Source organism: Gossypium arboreum, chromosome 6 (genome assembly GCF_025698485.1).
Source record: "Gossypium arboreum isolate Shixiya-1 chromosome 6, ASM2569848v2, whole genome shotgun sequence".
Classification (NCBI taxonomy): domain Eukaryota; kingdom Viridiplantae; phylum Streptophyta; class Magnoliopsida; order Malvales; family Malvaceae; genus Gossypium; species Gossypium arboreum.
The window spans coordinates 90,864,269-90,882,874 of record NC_069075.1 but is presented as its reverse complement, the minus strand read 5'-3'; the positions used below and the strand labels follow the sequence as shown (position 1 = coordinate 90,882,874).

Sequence of the window (18,606 nt, the reverse complement as noted above, 5' to 3'; positions counted from 1 at the left end):
AATCTTTTCTAAACTCAACTTCTCGGTTCGGAGGTAATCTTGGAAGCTCCTCCGGAAAAATATCTTGGAACTCCTTTACGGTCCTAACCTTATCCACTGTCAGTCCCTCCTCTTCTGACTGACTTACAAATGCCAAATAGGCCTTACAACCTTTTCGAATCCACTTTTCGGCTCTTAAAGCCGACACCACATTGGACAAATAATCCCTTCGGTCACCTATCACTATAACCTCCTCATCCTTTGTGGTCCTTAACATCATTCGTTTAGCAGCACAATCCAGGGTCGTCTTATGCTTAACAAGCCAGTCCATTCCTAAAATGAGATCAAACTCTCCTAACGATAACTCCATCAGATCTCCAGGGAAAATCCTACCTTGAGTTTCTAAGGGTACATCCCTATACAGTTTGTCTACCCTAACCGAGTGACCCAAAGGACTTAGTACAGATACCCCACTCACAATCTCCTTAGAGCAGTCCAAGTTATCCATAATCCGTTCTGTGGCCTCCAACCAATATTCTGCCACATTCAGGGCTATACTAGACACGCCTCTAAAGATCTCCGCTCCGTTGGCCCGGAGTCGTTCAGAAATCAATCCTCAAATTCCGTTGCCCAAACTTGTTCCGGCAACCCTTTCCAGAACACGAAGCATTGCCTGTGATAGGGCATCATCCCCGACACCGCGATCATGAGACTCTACCTCTGTTGTCGGTGGTACCGGTGCATCCACCGCCGGCATATGTCTCGAAGATGAAGATCTCGCTCGAGCACTTCCTCGGCTTTGTCCACGGCCTCTTGTACTCATATCGTATTATCTTGATTACGAATTTTTATGCATCAATTAATATTCCAGTATTTATTACAGATGTTTTATGAATCGAATGATGAGTTCGAGTTTGTTTTTGCGAATCGAAGTCTAGCTACGATTTGATCTCTTATCGATTTTCCTATGGTTTCATATCATCCTATCTAGAGTATCCTAATAGGGTTTGAAAGATGCAGATAATTCAGGAAAATATTCGAAAAGTTCGAGTAATACTTACAGACTTGGTAGGAGATTTGAATGCCACATTCTAAAGATCTAAATTTTGAAAATTGAGTTTTCGCATTCTTTATAAAATTTTCATTTTGAAAATCTTTGTTTTGTAAACCCATTCCACAGTAGAGTTGTTGCAACCTAGGCTCGATACCACTAAATGTAACACCCCAAACCCGGCCCAGAAGTTATGGCCGGATCCGGCATGCCACATCAAAAACGTAAAAAAAAAAATTTCCATTCTAAGTCCAGAAAATCGTACTTGATGTTCAAAAGATTAACTCATTAAACGTTAAAGTGAATGGAAGCTGTGCACCAGGTAGGAAATCGGAAAAGAGGTGGTGAGTCCATCGGACTGCTTAAGTACCAAGCTCCCTTTGGATCCAATCCTAGACATGCATACCGCCATTGCCACACCTTAACGTCATAGATATTTCTAGGAAACCGATTTGATTAAGTCATTTTTAGGAAAAGTGATTAATTTTGGAAAATACTTTCATTGCGGAAGCTTTGCTTGTTGTCGTGTTATTTTGAAATCACTTGTTGTTTTTGAAAACGCGCCCTAAAGCTATCCAATTTCAACAGTTAAAATAAGTATTACCTATCTTAGTAATACATATTAAAACCATCAAAAATAATTAAGCGGCCTTATTACATTTAAAAGCCCAAAAACTTCAAACGTAAATAAAAGGATGTCCAGTTCACCAGAAGAAAATCAAACTTTCAGAACGGGTGGCCACTCTGAATTCCCTCACAGCTCCAAGCCCACTATGGTTGGGGATTTCCTGCGTGGATGAAAATAAAAGGGGTGAGTTTGGGGAAACTCAGTGTGTAAGGAAAACCCATTCAAAGCCCAAGTCAGCTCAAGCCTATTGGGCCTAAGCCCATTCAGTAATAAAGATGGTCTTGGGCGAGCCCTTTCAGATTACAATAAGCGGGCCTTAGCCCTTATTCAGATAATGATATGGACCATAGGCCCATTTCAAAATACATGCAACATCAATAACATATGCAAGCCCATTTGGGAGACTACTCAACCCACCAACCACTACACTCCACCCGTACCACCATACACTCCATGTGGGAATAGCTCAACCCACCCATTAACACTCCACGATTCTTGACCTTGCTACTCGATTAACGATAAATTGAGGCAAAGCCTCCAAGACGTGGACAAGCCACTTTCAGATACTTCCTCCGTCAATATCCCGGTCCATGCATCGAGATAATAACAACATGGCATGCGATAAATAACAACGATCAAACATGCATTTAGGTCAATTTAACCTAGGGGTATTTGGTAATTTATCTCTTAGGGGTAAAGCGTAAATTTTCCACTTTTAAAGGTATTTCAATAATTTATCTATTTTAGGGTTTTTCAATCATATTCCAACTTTTCACGTACTAATGAGAATCACATACCGAGGGTTCTTACGAATTGGGCAGATTGGCCCATCATTCCAATTTTGGCCCATTAAGCCCAAAAATATCGAGGACACGTAAATCATGCACTTTGCGGTCCAAACATTACAGCTTACCAAAAACATTAATAGATTTACCTCACGAGCATTCCCACACTCGAAAATCTACAAAATACCGGTTTTCGGCATTTCGGCTTTTCGACTTTTGTCGATCTAGACTAAGAAAGAGGGTGTTAGTTACACACCTGTTTGGGACAATATGCTGACGAGATCCACACACGAACCACCTACAATTGGATTACTAACACGTTAATCTAACTATTCAAATACAAACTACGATTAACCCCTTACAATATTCGGCCAACCACACCTACAGATCATAGTAAGCTTATAAGAAGTCAATAAGCAACTTATTAACAAATTTTTGTCAATGTTTACCACATAATCATAATTTCACTGCAAGCTATCTTCCTGAGCAACAGTTACTAAATTATTTATAACTGGAGCTAAGAAACTCCAAATCAAGTTCCGTTAATTTTCCCTCAAAATAGACTCATATATCTTCTATCCATAAAATTTTCAGAATTTTTGGTTTAGCCAATCAATACCAGATTTTTCTCAAAGTTTCCCATGTTTCATTGTTTGACTAATCTGACCACTCTTCATTACAAATCAAATTTCTCATTCTACAGAATTCAAAATATGTTCTAGTTTATACCATTTAAACTAGACTCATTAAGCTTTAATTACATAACTTATGCAGCTTCTAACTCATCTCCCACAATTTATGGTGATTTTCCAAAGTCACGTTACTGCTGCTGTCCCAAGCAGATTTATTGCCAAATCACTCTTTCACACCTAACTTGCATGCTTGTTATTTAAACATGTATATCACCAATCAATCATCACATATCTATGATTTTACTTAAGTATAATCTCCATTTCATCATTTTAAAGTACAACATGATAGCTGATTTTTCCCTTTAACATCTAAGGCACATGCATGTTCATTTGTTTGGCTCAACTTCACCTATCTTCCATTTTTCATCAAAAGAACATGAAACAACAACCATTTCCTTCATTTTAATTCATGACCAAATGCTCACAATACAACCAAAAACCAAAATATGCTTCAAGAGTTAAGATAGAATCAAGAAGAACTCATGAACATCAAGATAGAAGCAAACTACCATGAACTTACCTTCAATTTTCTTCCCCAAGTGACCGAACATTCAAGAGCTTTCTCCTCTCCTTTCTCTTCTCTAACTTTAGGCTATGATGAACAAAGATGGACAAAACTTTGTTCTTTTCACCCCTTTTTCTTTTAATAAAACTTCATATTTCATCCATTTAATTCTTTAATACAAAAGACATGAAATTCTTATCATGAAACATTTACCTAACCCATTATCATGAACCATTTACCTAACCCATTATCATGGAACATTTACCTAACCTATTATCAATTTGTATCAATTTGTACCATAAATTATGGATATCAAGTGCACATTTTGTCTACAACAACATGATGGCTAGCCACTTCATGTAAAATGGGAGGTTTGTCATGCAAAACCTCCTATTTTACACTCCTATTTATTTGGCCACTTCAATTTAGCCTATAGCATTTTCAAACATTTTCACATAGGTCCTATTTCATAATTTCACTCCCTTTTTCTTATGGAACAAAAATTAACTAAAATTACCGGGTTCTATCTTAGGCTTGGGCCTTCTAGAGGCCCACTAACATAATTAAACCTATGCCAACATTCACAGAATTCCCGAAAATTAGGGCGTTACAATGGTTCTTTTGTGTATCTACTCATCTATGTTGATGACATGTTGATAGCATCGAAAGATAAATGAGAGATAAGAAAGGTCAAAGCCCAACTTAGTGAACAATTTGAGATAAAGGATTTGAGAGCAGCAAAGAAGATAATTGGTATGGAGATTCTTAAAGATAGAAAAGCAAGTAAATTGTATCTAAGTTAGAAAGGGTACATTGAGAAAGTTCTTTGCAAGTTCAATATGTAGAGTGCTAAGCCTATTAATACTCCTTTAGCGGCCCATTTCAAACTTTCATTAGCTTTGTCTCCACAACTAGATGATGAGATTGACTACATGTCAAATGTTCTATATTCTAGTGCAACGGGATCTCTTAGGTATGCTATGGTTTGTTCACGTCCAGATTTATCATATGCAGTCAGTGAAATTAGTAGATACATGGCGAATCCTGGTAAAGAACATTGGAAAATAGTTCAGTGGATTTTGAGATACTTGCAAGGCACTACTGGTGTTTGCTTACAGTTTGGAAGAAATAGAGATGGAGTCATTGGGTACTTGATGCTGATTGTACAATCAGTTGGAAAGCCACCTTGCAAACTACTGTCGCTTTGTCTACCGCTAAAGTTGAGTACATGGCGATTACGAGGCTTGTAAAGAAGCTATTTGGTTTAAGGGTTATTTAGTGAACTCAATGAAGACCTTCAAATCAGTACAGTATTTTGTGATAGCCAAAGTGCCATCTTCCTTACGAAAGATCAAATGTTTCATGAGAGAACAAAACACATTGATGTTAGGTATCATTTTGTTTGTATAGAAGTTTACTTCCTTTGTTTAATATTGATTTGAATACGGTGTTTCAACATTACTGCATTATTTTTATTAGATGTTGATTAGAATAATGTTTTCTAAACCTATTAATAGACACAACCTATACTCCTTGTAATCATTCGAATTTGACATAGTAAATTTTCTTCTCCTCTGCAGGTGGTTTTTTTCTCGAAAGGATTTTTACGTAAAATTTGTATGTTCTATTTTTGTATCTTTTCTTGCCATTATCAACATTCTATTTTTTATAGATATGGAGAAAATTTTAAAAGTTTATATAACTATAGCATTACAAGAAATTAAAAATTCCCAAATAATTTATGGTTATGAGCACTTCAAGTAGGTCCAACTATTACCAATTCAAATTAGTTTAATGGTAATGAAAGAAAAAAAATTGTTTTCTTTTTTCTTTCTTTGTGGCTTGGACTTGGGATGTATTTTTTTTTTTAAGAAAGGTGGAGGAGGTAAAAGTGAGGGCAACAATGGTAGTGACGATGGGCAAAGTGGAAGAACGTAATTTTTAAAATTAAATTAAGATAATTTGTAAATTTTAAAGGTTATTTTTAAAAGAATTATGACTACATCGATATGATATATAAAATTTGATGCTTTTATTAGAATGAAGAAATTAATTATTTATCATGTATGATGTTTTAAGTTTAAATTTGATTATGATCAAAATTTTATAGATTTATTATATAAAAATATAAAAATATTCTTATAAAAATATAATTTAATTTGTATATGAAAAGTTAAGTTAGTAATTTCATAATTAAATTTATACGTACCACCAAATCAATAAGATACTTATGGATACGTAACCTATTAAAAATGAGGTATGGCAATGTGCTACAATATATATATATGTATGTATAGACTAAGAGAATAGAAAGACCCATTGGGCTTATTCATCTTCAAAATAAAAATCTGTGCAGATCCATTGGGGCAGTGCTTAGACAGAAAGTAGTTTGTTTAAGGAAGGGATAATGATGGATAATGCCGAACTCAAATTTCTGCTTACGTGGCAGCATGTAATCCAGTTCTTAACCGGGGCAGTGGGTCCCATTTGGATTTCTCATTCTCCTTTCCCTCGATTATTGGTTTAAGCCAGCCACAGCTCTTCTGCTCAGAGTCATTTGGGATATCCGGCGGCCATGGCAGCTTGTTCCCTCACTCTATCGTCCTCCTTGCCTCAACCTAAACCCTCATTTTTTGGATCGAAACCCTCTCATCTATCCCTACACAGCACTTCGTTTGCGCTCAAATCCCAGTGTTTCAGGGTTTCCTCAAGTTCCGTTTCCATCTCCAGTCGCCCCGTCGATGATCTAGTTGCATCTCTTCTCTCCAAGGTCTTCTTTCTTTCACCTCCATTTAGTTCCATCAACTTGGTTTTTTTTTTTTAATGCAACTGAACACCAAGTGAGAATTAGGTGATACAAACGGATGGTGGAGTTTCACTCACCACAAAACAGCACCAAGAGGTAGCTCAAGTGGCTAATGAGTTGAACAAATATTGCGTTGATGAACCAGTCAAATGCCCTTTAATCTTCGGAGGTAATAAACAGACCAAACCCAAATTCAAACACAAATTACTGTCAAGTGAAAAGTGGTTCAATGTTGGTCTAGTGGTTTTTCCAGATTGGGATGTGGTTTACTGCTCGAATCCCACGTCACCAGGAGGCGGCTACAGAAGTGCATTGGGGCGCCTTTTCTTCAAGACCAAGGACATGGTTCAGGCTGTTGAAGCTCCTGACTCCGTACGAAACAAAGTCTCCTTCTCTGTTTTTGGGTTTCTTAATGGAGAGGTCTCCTTGAAAGGTAAGGCCACTCCCACCCTATGTTAACCTCACTAGTCATCACTTGATTTAATGTCGGCGTGTTTATCTTTAACTGGCATTACCATGTTGCCACATTGTAATTTTATGACTAATAACCAAAATTGACTTATGGGTTGGTTCATGCATAAGCACCTAGAATCCCATTTATTCATCTTTTCCGTGAAACTCAATTAATTGTGGATGTCATCTCCACTGATACGTGTTCCTTCACGCATTGTGCAGGAAAGCTGAAGGTCTTGGATCATCAATGGATTCAAGTCATTTTTGAGCCACCTGAACTGAGGGTAGGAGCAATGGACTTCCGGTATGGTGGCGAGAGTGAGGTCAAGCTACAGATCACGTATATTGACGAGAAGATCAGATTAGGAAAGGGCTCTAGAGGTTCTTTATTTGTATTTCAAAGGCGGCACGGAGGCTCAACCAACGTTTGAGACCCCCTATCCTATGCCAATAATTGGCAATGTTATGAAACTGAGGTGAAACGTTAATTAAATGGAGAGAACCATGCAATCTGAGTTGTTGAGTCAAATGCAGAATTTGTATGTATGGACATGCTTTGGGTATGTAAGAACATAGATGTGATGGATCAAATATACAACTGTCATTACTCCATATGAAAACACCCTAAATAGGGATGAAACCATAAAAATTTTCTATGGTGCTAAGAGAGCATCATTACTCCATATGAAAACACCCTAAATAGGGATGAAACCACGAAATTTTTTTATGGTGCTGAGAGAGCTCGTCACAAACACAGCAAAGGTTCATTGAAACTGGAAAAGTTTTAAAATACTAAGTTTCAGACAATTGATTGCCCAAAATAACTTGGGCAGACTTTGGTGCAAACAATAGTAATGCCTTTAGAACTCTGAAATCCAGACAAATTAACCAGGGCCAACTTTAGGGATGTCATAATGCTCAGTTAGATTAGCCAAATATTGGTTAAATTCCTGAATGCGATCATGGTGTGATTTGGGGGCCATCTTTGCCAGTCTTTGGAGCTCAAGTTGGCGTGTCTGCTCTAGGAATTTTCTTTCAGCCGGAGTAAGATGATACTCAAAAGCAGTAGCTTCGTCGCCATCTTTTTCAGCCTCATGTTTGTCGTCGGTCGTATCTGTTGACAGCCTTGTGTTTTCACCTGTCAACCTCCAATATGATGAACACAATAATTTCGTGAGCCAAGACTGAACACCTCAGATTAGCAAAATTGAAGGGCAAATGCACTTAATAAATCAGAAACGCATGATTAAACAAAGACCAAGATACCTAGTTTGCATTGATTTAGAGGCTAACTTGGAAGGCAAAACAGAACAAAAGCTCAAAATCAACTACACATTATTAGTATAGAAAAGCTTCGGGCCTACTACACTTGGTTGAGTCTACATGGAACATTCAGTTTAATCATATCATAGAATTTTAACACCAACCCACAACTAATATCCGAAGTCTTAAAAGAGTTAAAAGTTGAAGCAAAGGGCAAGTGGAACCAACCCTGGGAGTGTGGGGCATAACGGTGCTTGTGCTTCTTCCTTTTCTTTTTGGAAATGGGATCTGCTGCTTCGACTTTAGCTTTAAAAACGTGGAGGGGTTTCCCTTTCAGCCTCAGTCTCCCCCGACAACGTTCTGGTAGGACGACATCTGTAGATATACAACACAAATGCAAATGCAAATGTTCCATCTATAAACAAAATTATACCAATTAAATAAATAAAAAAACTTAAAAGAGAAATGAGAATGCCAAGAAATAAGGATGAACTGCCTGTATATATGTTAAGAACAAGCTTCGCCTCACATCAGATCCCAAAGGTGTGATGATTGATGTCTTTTCTTTCTCTCCTCCTGCAGGTTCTAGAGGCAAAAGGACGCTTCCAGAACCCCGAACAAATCTCATTTAATTCTCGTATATTAATTAATTAAATAAAAGAGAACTTGGTATTTAGAAACGCTGTCGTTTCCACCCTTTTTTACACTTCCCACCCCACTGCTTGCCGCGATAAATGAAATCAACAGTTTCTTATTCGTCAATTCCAAAAAGAAGACAAGTTACGGTCTTGACGCCATTTCCAACTGTAGAATTATTAAGTTGGTGATGACAATGGCAACGGCAGTGGGTATCTCAGCGTGTGGGGTTAGTCTTCAGTGGACGAATCCCAACTCTTATTCGTCAGGTTAGCAGAATCAAACTACTAATATTCTCTCTTCACTTCTCTATTAATCACTATTTCAAATCAAAACTGTTTTCAGGTAAAGGATGCAAATATGCTGGTCAATCCGTGGTAAAATTTTCCCCCTTTGTAGTCAAGTTAGGATGCCGTTTATCAATAGTAAATTAATTAATATAATAACTATGAGGGTCTCAATTCATTGGCGGGGCTGGGCAGAGAGCGTTACCTATTCGAATCCTAACGGTAGGGAAAAAGAGGCTCCCTGGTGTACAATTGCTGGTGGATGAATATATTGCAAAGCTCAAAAGTTATTGTCATGTTGATGATGTTCAAATTCGCTCCAATCCTAAAAATGCGCGGTACTTCCTTTCCTTTTTATCCGTTGATGTAATTAGTGGTCTTAGAACTGCAATTTCACGGGTTGAATTCCTTCTTGTAGCAATGCGATGGCTCAGGTTGATGATGAAGACATAGCTGTCATCAACCTTATCACGTCTAATGATTGGGTGTGTTCTCTAAAACAATTCAGCTTAACTTCCTTGTATTGTTCGTATATTTGTCCATTCACTTCTTTTTTAGACACAATAAATCACCCTTGATTTGAAACTATTTTACTTGTAGGTGGTGATTTTGGACGAGCGTGGACTAGATCTTAGCTCTGAGCACTTGGCTGAATTGTTAGGGGATGCTGGGAATACGGTGTGGAATACTAACCATTGAAATGATTATTGGGATTTATTTGAGGTTAAGATAGATATTTGTCACCACTATCAGCCTAGCACTTTTCTGTATTAGATGCTTGTAGCTACAAATATCTTAGTAGGCGCAACAATTTCACTTTTTGTTTGCAATTTGATGATATGGGAGACATGCTGATGAATACTTTTAACTCCATATTGGTTGATTTTGATACTTAAGAGACTGACTCGTGCGTAACACTTTTTTTTTTTTTTGCAATTTGTCATGTTTAAGGCAGCTTCAAGATTATCATTTTGCATTGGTGGACCATATGGTCATGGACAACGAGTGCGAAAACGTGCAAATGTGTCGATCAAGTTGTCGTCGATGGTATTGAATCATCAAATTGCACTTGTTGTGCTCATGGAACAAATTTATAGGTTAGAAAAATGTCACTTACAGTTCTATCTTCAGTAATATCTTATGCATCCAATCTTGTGAAATGTTGAAAAACATTCATTACGAAATCATATTGATACTTATAACAGAAAAAATGCTTCTTTGACAATAAGGTGACTTATTTGGTCATGTTTGTTCACTGGCTGCTTTCAGCTTTAGGTTAGGTTTTGGGTCTGGGTCAATCAATGGTGGAAATTATTGGAGATAATAAATGAGTTAAAACCTACTTGGATTGTTTGAAGTTGTTAGTTTCTTTCTGTTAACAGTTTTTATGGTGGATGGTTATAATGTCTAGTCAAAACGGATAAACTAATTGAATAGTTAAGTATATCTTCCCTTTTTGTTTCTTTCCTTCACCTTGTCCTCTCTTGCCTTTTACTTTTTTATTTATTTTTTGTGATTGCATATGACACTGGTAATCGAAGAAGAAAGAAAAACTTGCCCGTTCTCTGCATTTTGCATGGTGCTTACCAGCAACTTGTGTTTTAAAAATCTCTGCACTTTACCCTACGGGAGGTGATGTATCATTTTATTTCAGATCATGGACTATTTTGAAAGGACAAAAGTACCATCATTAGCCTTCATTTCCGGCCAAGCATGCTGCACAGGTAATACTGAAATCTGAATCTGCTGCTTACTATTCATTCTATATGCTTATGCTATGGATACGATTTATGGTTGCATTAGTCGGATATGGAACAAAACATCCCACTGGGAATGCATGATACATATTTCATGCCCTCCCTCCTCCCGGCCTTTTCTTGTCTACGCTTTGTGTTGTTGTCAAGAATTGAAATCTTATATTAAGGTTTATAATTAATTATCATGCAGGCCTTCAACTCCATTTATCAAAGGAAATGAGTTTAGACTGCTTAATAGGACGGTCTTCTTTTACACCAGCTTAGCATACGTAGGATACCGCTGCATGTGTTTTATTTACCTACTTGCATCTCCAATTTTGATATGCCACTTCCCTTTCCTATCATTTTGCTTCTACATGTGCAGATTGAAATTTTTGTGAGAACCTACATTCGTAGTCTTGCACTTGACACCAATAGCAAATGAACTAGATGGAAAGGTGTCAAGTATGCTGCAGACTGACATAACAATTTTGAAGAGGCATAGACAAAGTTTGGGAGTTGTTGAACTCGGTAAATTAAGTTTATGCATTGTTTTTATTGTATCATCTAGCTACAACTAAGAAACTCACGGTTGTAGTTGTAAAAGGATTTAACATTCAAGGCAATCCCAAACCAGTAATCTGTGTACCAGATAAAAAAAGAAAGAAGGTTAAAATGTATTTGACATTGAAGCATATTATTGTTTTAGCATTTAGGGAAGATGGAGATGCAAATTAGCTTTTGGAGTAAAAAATGGAAGAAATGAAAGCTATTTGTTTTGGAATGTCCAAAAAGCAGAATTTTCCAACTGATATATATATTATATTATGCTGGAATGAGATTTGTTCATTGTGCCCTATGGGCAATGGTCATATATACATGGACATGAGATAGGAGGGTTTTATCCCCAAAGTAAGCCAAAAAAAATGTGAGCGTTTGACTGAATCGAATCAAATCAAATGAAAAATGTAATTTTTTAATAAAAATTATCTTAAAAGATAATATGTGAAATTGATACAACATAAAATTTTAACACGAATATTTTATTACATCAAGAATTCAATTTTAATAGAAATTTATAAAGATTTAATATGATTAAACAATTAAATAATATAAATAGTATAAAATATGAAATTTAATTTAATAATATAAATAGTAGATATAAATAATATTGTTACTATTTAGGTCTTGGGGTTTTTTGGTATGCTTTTTAATTTGGGATAAAAGGTGAGAGGTAAAAGTTTAGGAGAAAAATAAAAAGTTTTGACCGTTGGGGTAGTAAATTTTTAGAGGGAAAATAAATGTGGAGAGTAAAATTTTGAGGGAGAAATATTCAAAAATAAATTTGGGGAAGACTTGGGGGGGGGGGGGAGATGAGAGGAGAGTAAAAGTTTTAGAGAAAAAGTGAGAAGGAGAAAGTTTTGGGGGAAAGTAAAAAGGTTTGGGAGTTTGGAGTACAGATGTAAAATATTATAATTTGATATTTGATTTATTCGAATTCAAAAATTAAACTCGAATCGAACTCAAAATTCAAAATAAAAATTTAAGTGACTCAAATTACTCGATTAACTCGATTCGTTGAACTTAAAATTTAATTTTTTTTAATTTTTTCGAGTTAGACCGAGTTTTGCTCACCCATATGCCAAAGGAACCAAAGCTAGCTCAAATGTCAAACCTGTAATATGTTATGTAATGGGGTAAATTGTCCAATTGAATACTTAAAATCTTTGTAATTTGGTCACCCAATTTTTAAGACGTTTTCATTTTAGTCACCCAAGTATTAAATTATTATGGCAGTTAATTGTACACGTCAAACCATGCACATATTATGTTTACACTTTTATTTTGATCATCCAACTTCTAGTGTCAATAACTTAAATTTTTCACATTGCAATCCGTGCAACCTTAGGCAATTTCTTCATTCCAAAAATGTCTAAGTCAACCTAACTCCCAATAATTGAGATTCATCAGAATTCCTTTAAGGCATTAACGAAGAACAAAGTGGAAACAACACAAAAGTTGAAAAGAACTTGAAAGATGAATAAAGCCACAAAAAAGCAAGAACACTACAGAGAATGTTTGAGTGAATACTCTCAAGAATTATATTACTCACTGAATGAATTACAATGAGGGAGAGAAATCTCTATTTATAGTTGAGTCCTCCCAAAATCAACTGTATAGATCAAAATACATCAATTGTTAGGATTAAAAACTATCTACAAATCAAATCTCTAAGATTATAAAATCATATTTTCTAATATTACATATCATATTGAAGGTTACATATCTTCAAAAATCACGTTCCATATTTGCAATGTTTTGTAGATGGGTTTTCAATCTTTCCAAGCAACGGACCAATCTAATTGGGCCAAATGACCTCTCTTAAAGATGATTGATCACACGAATGTGTCATGGTTGTAGGCTCCCATGAGCAACCCGTGGCACTAGGTCGTTTTTATTTTGGTCACAAAGAAATAATTTTTTTAACTCTTGATCTAGATTAAATTTTTTTTTACGGATTAAAGTGAAAAGAAAAAAGAAACTAAAATAATGCATTAAAAGTTGGCAAATAGCATTTGTTTTTTCCGTTGCTGAAAAGTTTAAAATTTTCTTATCAGTTTTAAAATTTTAAATTTCAGAACATCAAAATCAATTAAATAAATTTTTAAAATTTTTATCCCTTAATAATGTCAACGGTTTGTTACTATAATAATGAAATTAAAAATTAATTAATTTATTCTCTTCTAAATTTTAAAATTTTATTTTATGTTTACTGATTATGCTAAATAAAATAAATTTAAATAACTCATATTTAATAATTATTTGTCGAACTTAAAATTTCTTTAAATTACATATTCTTGAATCTTCATGCTAAGTTAAAAGCAAAGAAAAATTCGTGCAATTAATTAAATTAATTACTTGTTGGGTAAAACAATGATGAAAATATTTGTAGGTTTTGTTTGGTGTGAAAGATAAAATTAATTAATTTAATTAATTGTAACGACTATTCTTTGTTTTAGCTTAGCATCCAAGATTTAAGATCATATAATCAAAATGAATTTGAATTTTGTAGACAATTATTAAAAATGAGTTATTTAAGTTGAAAAATAAAATTTTAGTTTTAGGACATTGAATTAATTAATTTTATTTTTATAGTAACAAATTGACTGTCACTATTAAGAGATGATTTTTCAATAATCTATTTAATTAATTTTGATGTTTTAAAATTAAAATTTTCTAATATTAAAAAAGAAATTTAGAATTTTCAAAAATAGGTAAAAAGTATAATTTAATAATTTTTAATGTATTATTTTAATTTCTACTGTTTTTCACTTTAGTTCTTAATTTTTTATCCTGATCAATACTTTAAAAAAATTTAGATGACAAAAATGAAAGCGATTTAAAATTAGATAACTAAAATGAAAGTATAAATATTATGTTGTGTGTACAGATAAAAACACTTTAAAAGTTGATTGAGGAAATAACAAAATTTTATTTTGATGACTAAAATAAATGTGTTGTAAAAATTAGGAATCAACCAAGAACAGATCTAAAGAGACGGATAAAACATTTTAAAAATTATAAAATATAAATTATAAAAATTATAATTATAATTTTACTTATCATAAACGTATATAATTTAATTCTGATGTTAAATTTTCTTTTTGTGAATTCAGCCCGGTATCAACTAGGTAATTCAACCATTGTAATGTAACCTGTTGTTCTGTTCTGCTCTCCAACGACTGGCAGAGGCGACGATGATACAAATCAATTAAGACTTATCCTCTGGTTCAGAGAACGCCACGTCCATCATGTCCACGTGTTAACTTCTTAAGTCCTTAAAGATTTGCTTTGCCAGCTAGAGTTAGAAACTATAAAACTAGAAACTCCAACGACTCGCTATATGGCTGTTAATATCATTCTTCCTCTCTCATCGCTTTCACTTTGGAATACTAAAAAACTCATTTATTCTACTCAAATTAGGTTCCGGATCATGAGCTTGGCTTCAAAATCCCAACCCCAATCTGTTGCATCCTCAGCAGTGTACCAGGTTCCGGGGCTAGACTCCCATGAAATGGACAGCACTGCGGACAAGACCTTTGAAAGGTACTTATCAAACACAGCGAAGAGGAATGGGAAAGGGGTTTCCATTGTTTGGTTTAGGAATGATTTGAGGGTGTTAGACAACGAGGCTTTGTTTAAGGCTTGGGTTTCTTCCCAGGCTGTTTTGCCTGTTTACTGCATCGATCCTCGTCTCTTTCAGACCACCTATTACTTTGGTTTCCCTAAGACTGGAGGTATCACTTTTCTTCCTGCTTTCTGGGTTGTTGTTTCTTGCTTTCCTTTTTGGATATTATCGTTTGATTTGAAATATTGACTGGCCATAATCATAAATTGGCTTTGACATCAAATCATTCGTTTAGTTTAGTAGCTCAGCCTAACATGAAGCAATTCTCGTAGTCTTATTAAGGGCCTTATTTCTTTTTGTTTTCCATTTTTTTCGTGCTAGCTTTGAGAGCACAATTTATCAATGAATGCTTGGCTGATTTGAAGAAAAATTTGATGAAGAAGGGCCTTAATCTTCTCATTCAACATGGGAAACCAGAGGACATTCTACCTTCTCTTACAAAGGCTTTTGGAGCTCACACAGTTAAGTACTGCCTACCATATTAATGTCTATATGACTTAGAATTACTAAGCCATCGTGTTTACACACTGTTTACTTCCAAGACTACTCTGCTCAGGTATATGCTCATAAAGAAACCTGCTCCGAGGAGCTACAAGTTGAAAGATCGGTTGCACGAGGTCTGAGACAGGTGGTGTTATCAACTGCCCAAGGGAATTCTAGCAGGTCAAGTTCAACCCACAGCCCTAAGCTACAACTTATATGGGGCAGCACTTTGTATCACTTAGATGACATTCCATTCAGTGTCGGCAGTTTGCCAGATGTATATACTCAGTTCCGTAAGGCACGATGCTAAGTTGTAATCATTTTGGGTTCATTACAGTCTAATCTAGTGTGAATGATTACATTGAGGTTTTTCACATTAGATTTTGTTGACAAAGTTATTACTTTCAGTCCGTCGAAGCTAAATGCACCATCCGAGGGTGCATCAGACTTCCAACATCTCTCGGTCCACCTCCTAGTGTTGATGATTGGGGAATTATTCCTTCAGTTGAGCAGCTTGGACTTCACTCTGAAAAGGCAAGTTGACATGTCATATATACTACTTGAACAAATTAGTATGCTATAATCATTGAGAATGTTAGTGCTTACAGTGATTTCTATCCCCATTTATGACAGGTTGTAAAAGGAATGAGATTTTTGGGAGGTGAAACTGCTGCATTGAGCAGAGTTACAGAATACTTCTGGAACAAGGCAAGATTAATTGGCTTATTACTTTTATGTGAATCATAGAATAGTCGATTTAGTGAGGTAAAAATAGAAATTGCTTGGATTATGCTGCCTTCTTAATCAGTCTCACTTTCATGCTTATATAGGACTTGTTAAAAATATACAAGGAGACAAGGAATGAGATGTTAGGGCCTGATTACTCAACAAAGTTTTCTCCATGGCTTGCTTCAGGAAGTCTCTCTCCTCGGTTCATATATGAAGAGGTAGCAAAACTTGCTAATTTTTTCCCCCTTTGATGCTATTGAATAACCATGTTATATAATGAAGACGATGATTATAACTCAGGCAGGTATGCTGATTAATACTATTAGGTAAAGAGATATGAAAAGGAAAGGCAAGCAAATGACTCCACATACTGGTACCTTCTATTGCTCTAGCTCTTGGCAGAAAACTTGATGAATTTTGAAATTTCAGTTTGTGAAATGGAATATACATGATTGGGATGGCATCTATTGTTTAATCTCATATGAGGCTTGATCTTCACTAAAATCTTATTTTTCTTTCCTCAATATCTATGGACATTGTTGCAGGGTATTGTTTGAATTGATATGGAGGGATTACTTCAGATTCATTTCGATTAAATATGGAAATTCCCTTTTCCATTTAGGTAAAGATTGAAATTAGTTTAATTTCTGTAGGAGTTTACTAATGCTTATGGAGACATTTTGCCACATTTTCGTGAAAAGGCCTCCAATTACAATCTTTAATAGTATTAACAATGTTCCACAAATGCGATTGAACCGGTAGTCATTTCATACTGATTGACAAATTTGGGTAATATAGGTGGCCCAAGAAAAGTGGAAAAGAGGTGGCATCAAGACCAAAAAATGTTTGAAACCTGGAGAAATGGCTGCACTGGGTATATTGTTTTTTCTACCTATATGCTTCATGCTTGTAGACGTTTCATTTTATCATATCTATGCTTTTATTATGTATTTACTAGAATTTTACAAATTTGTAGCTATCCCCTAATAGATGCAAACATGAAGGAACTATCAGCTTCTGGATTTATGTCAAATCGTGGCCGGCAGGTAAACTTTCTTTTCTTTTTTTTTCTTTTTTCTTCTCTCCTTTAGAATAGTAGACCGGCAGCAGTTTTCAAATCCTTAAATTAGCATCTTTGTTTTTGGAATTCCTAGAAGCTGTTAAACATGTTTTCAACATGATCAATGGCCTGCAGATAGTATGTTCTTTTCTTGTTCGTGACATGGGAATTGACTGGCGCATGGGAGCAGAATGGTTTGAAACATGTCTTCTAGATTACGACCCGTGTTCAAACTACGGAAACTGGACCTACGGTGCAGGTGATTCGCGTTACCTTTCTTAGCATCAACTAGTCTTAAGATATTTTCAAACCTAATATTATATTTTATATATTTCTTGTTTTATTAGCAGTTGAAAAACTGTGAAAGAGACATACCAAGCAGTTTTCTCGATTAAATTGTTAACTCATTTGTTCAATCTTTCTTTTGGAAAATGACAAGTCTTATATCCTGTCATTATATAATGTTCCTTCTTTTCAGGAGTTGGAAATGACCCTAGAGAAGATCGGTATTTTAGCATCCCAAAACAAGTAAGTGCACTTTTTCTGTGTGTATTTACATAAGTTTGCCAACGTCAGTTAGTATGACTGTGTAGCAGGCCAGGGTGTGGATAAATTTATTATAGCCGAGAAATAGTGGGAGGGGAATTGTTGAGCATTACAGATTTTGTAGCTGTTCATAATTTTGATTAATTAAGATGAAGAAATTTTCAGGCAAAAACATATGATCCAGATGGAGAGCACGTGGCATTTTGGGTACCAGAGCTTCTTCCCCTCCCCAAAGAGAAAAGGAATTTTCCTGGAAAATCATATATTGAGCAAGTTGTACCTCTCAAATTTGGGAGCAGTAATAAGCACCACAGTCAAAGAAGCAAATATGGTGGGAGACACTCCGGGTTAGGCAATAGATGAAAGAATTCAACTGTTGGAAACACATTTTTCATATGCTGAAAATCTTTCAACTTGCATCGCATCGGGTACAAACAAATTTTAATTTGACAAAAAGAATACAGATGCCTGAGAATTATAAATTAAGTTACTAGTGAAAAAACAATTGGATAACTATAAAATATATCTTTTTAATAATTGCGGATTTTGTCTAAATAGTATTTTGATATAAATTAGTAGTAAAAGTCGTGATTTAAATTTAATTTACTCGTTAAATTGCAATTTTAATTATATATGTTTAATTAAAATTAATCTCTTACTAAGACTTTTGCCTTGAACTTAAATATGACAATTATTCACAAAGTATTTTATCGTACAAAAGTTTGTATAATAAATGGAGTTGTGCTATTTTAACTTGCACAAATTATAAAAGAAGTTT

The 18,606-nt window shown here is 35.1% G+C and overlaps 3 protein-coding genes, 1 long non-coding RNA gene and 1 pseudogene across 6 annotated transcripts; 3 read left to right on the top strand and 2 right to left on the bottom strand.

Moving 5' to 3' along the window:
* Window positions 1-1,573: 1,573 nt before the first annotated feature.
* Window positions 1,574-3,920, bottom strand: LOC128293719 (uncharacterized). Its single transcript, XR_008283898.1, has 2 exons — window positions 3,656-3,920; window positions 1,574-1,818 (listed from the first exon to the last, which is right to left on the bottom strand). It is a non-coding gene; the product is annotated as an uncharacterized LOC128293719 (long non-coding RNA).
* Window positions 3,921-6,156: 2,236 nt separating this feature from the next.
* LOC108484152 (probable plastid-lipid-associated protein 8, chloroplastic) lies at window positions 6,157-7,519 on the top strand. Of its 2 annotated transcripts, none has more exons than XM_017787839.2 (4): window positions 6,157-6,410; window positions 6,492-6,615; window positions 6,700-6,879; window positions 7,122-7,519. In XM_017787839.2, the coding sequence occupies exons 1-4, from the start codon at window positions 6,216-6,218 to the stop codon at window positions 7,328-7,330; spliced, it is 708 nt and encodes a 235-aa protein (XP_017643328.1). In that variant the 5' UTR covers window positions 6,157-6,215; the 3' UTR covers window positions 7,331-7,519. The 2 variants fall into 2 exon arrangements, with proteins under 2 accessions (XP_017643328.1, XP_017643327.1); XM_017787838.2 differs by having other exon boundaries at window positions 6,688-6,879.
* On the bottom strand, window positions 7,243-8,537 carry LOC108484154 (uncharacterized; annotated as a pseudogene).
* LOC108484740 (putative RNA methyltransferase At5g10620) lies at window positions 8,029-11,615 on the top strand. 2 transcript variants are annotated; one of them, XR_001871296.2, is made up of 8 exons: window positions 8,029-9,067; window positions 9,144-9,175; window positions 9,281-9,423; window positions 9,504-9,570; window positions 9,686-9,763; window positions 10,041-10,182; window positions 10,740-10,809; window positions 11,207-11,615. XR_001871296.2 is itself a non-coding variant. In XM_017788641.2 (8 exons), exons 1-7 carry the CDS (start codon window positions 8,989-8,991, stop codon window positions 10,777-10,779), a joined length of 585 nt encoding a protein of 194 aa, XP_017644130.1. In that variant the 5' UTR covers window positions 8,332-8,988; the 3' UTR covers window positions 10,780-10,809; window positions 11,207-11,615. The 2 variants fall into 2 exon arrangements, 1 of the variants encoding a protein (XP_017644130.1); XM_017788641.2 differs by having other exon boundaries at window positions 8,332-9,067; window positions 10,037-10,182.
* A 3,055-nt stretch (window positions 11,616-14,670) lies between these two features.
* Window positions 14,671-18,383, top strand: LOC108484363 (cryptochrome DASH, chloroplastic/mitochondrial). Its single transcript, XM_017788121.2, has 13 exons — window positions 14,671-15,119; window positions 15,332-15,471; window positions 15,567-15,791; window positions 15,902-16,027; window positions 16,127-16,201; window positions 16,324-16,440; window positions 16,549-16,595; window positions 16,768-16,844; window positions 17,021-17,096; window positions 17,199-17,268; window positions 17,418-17,541; window positions 17,761-17,810; window positions 17,994-18,383. Exons 1-13 carry the CDS (start codon window positions 14,726-14,728, stop codon window positions 18,189-18,191), a joined length of 1,719 nt encoding a protein of 572 aa, XP_017643610.1. The 5' UTR covers window positions 14,671-14,725; the 3' UTR covers window positions 18,192-18,383.
* Window positions 18,384-18,606: the final 223 nt, after the last annotated feature.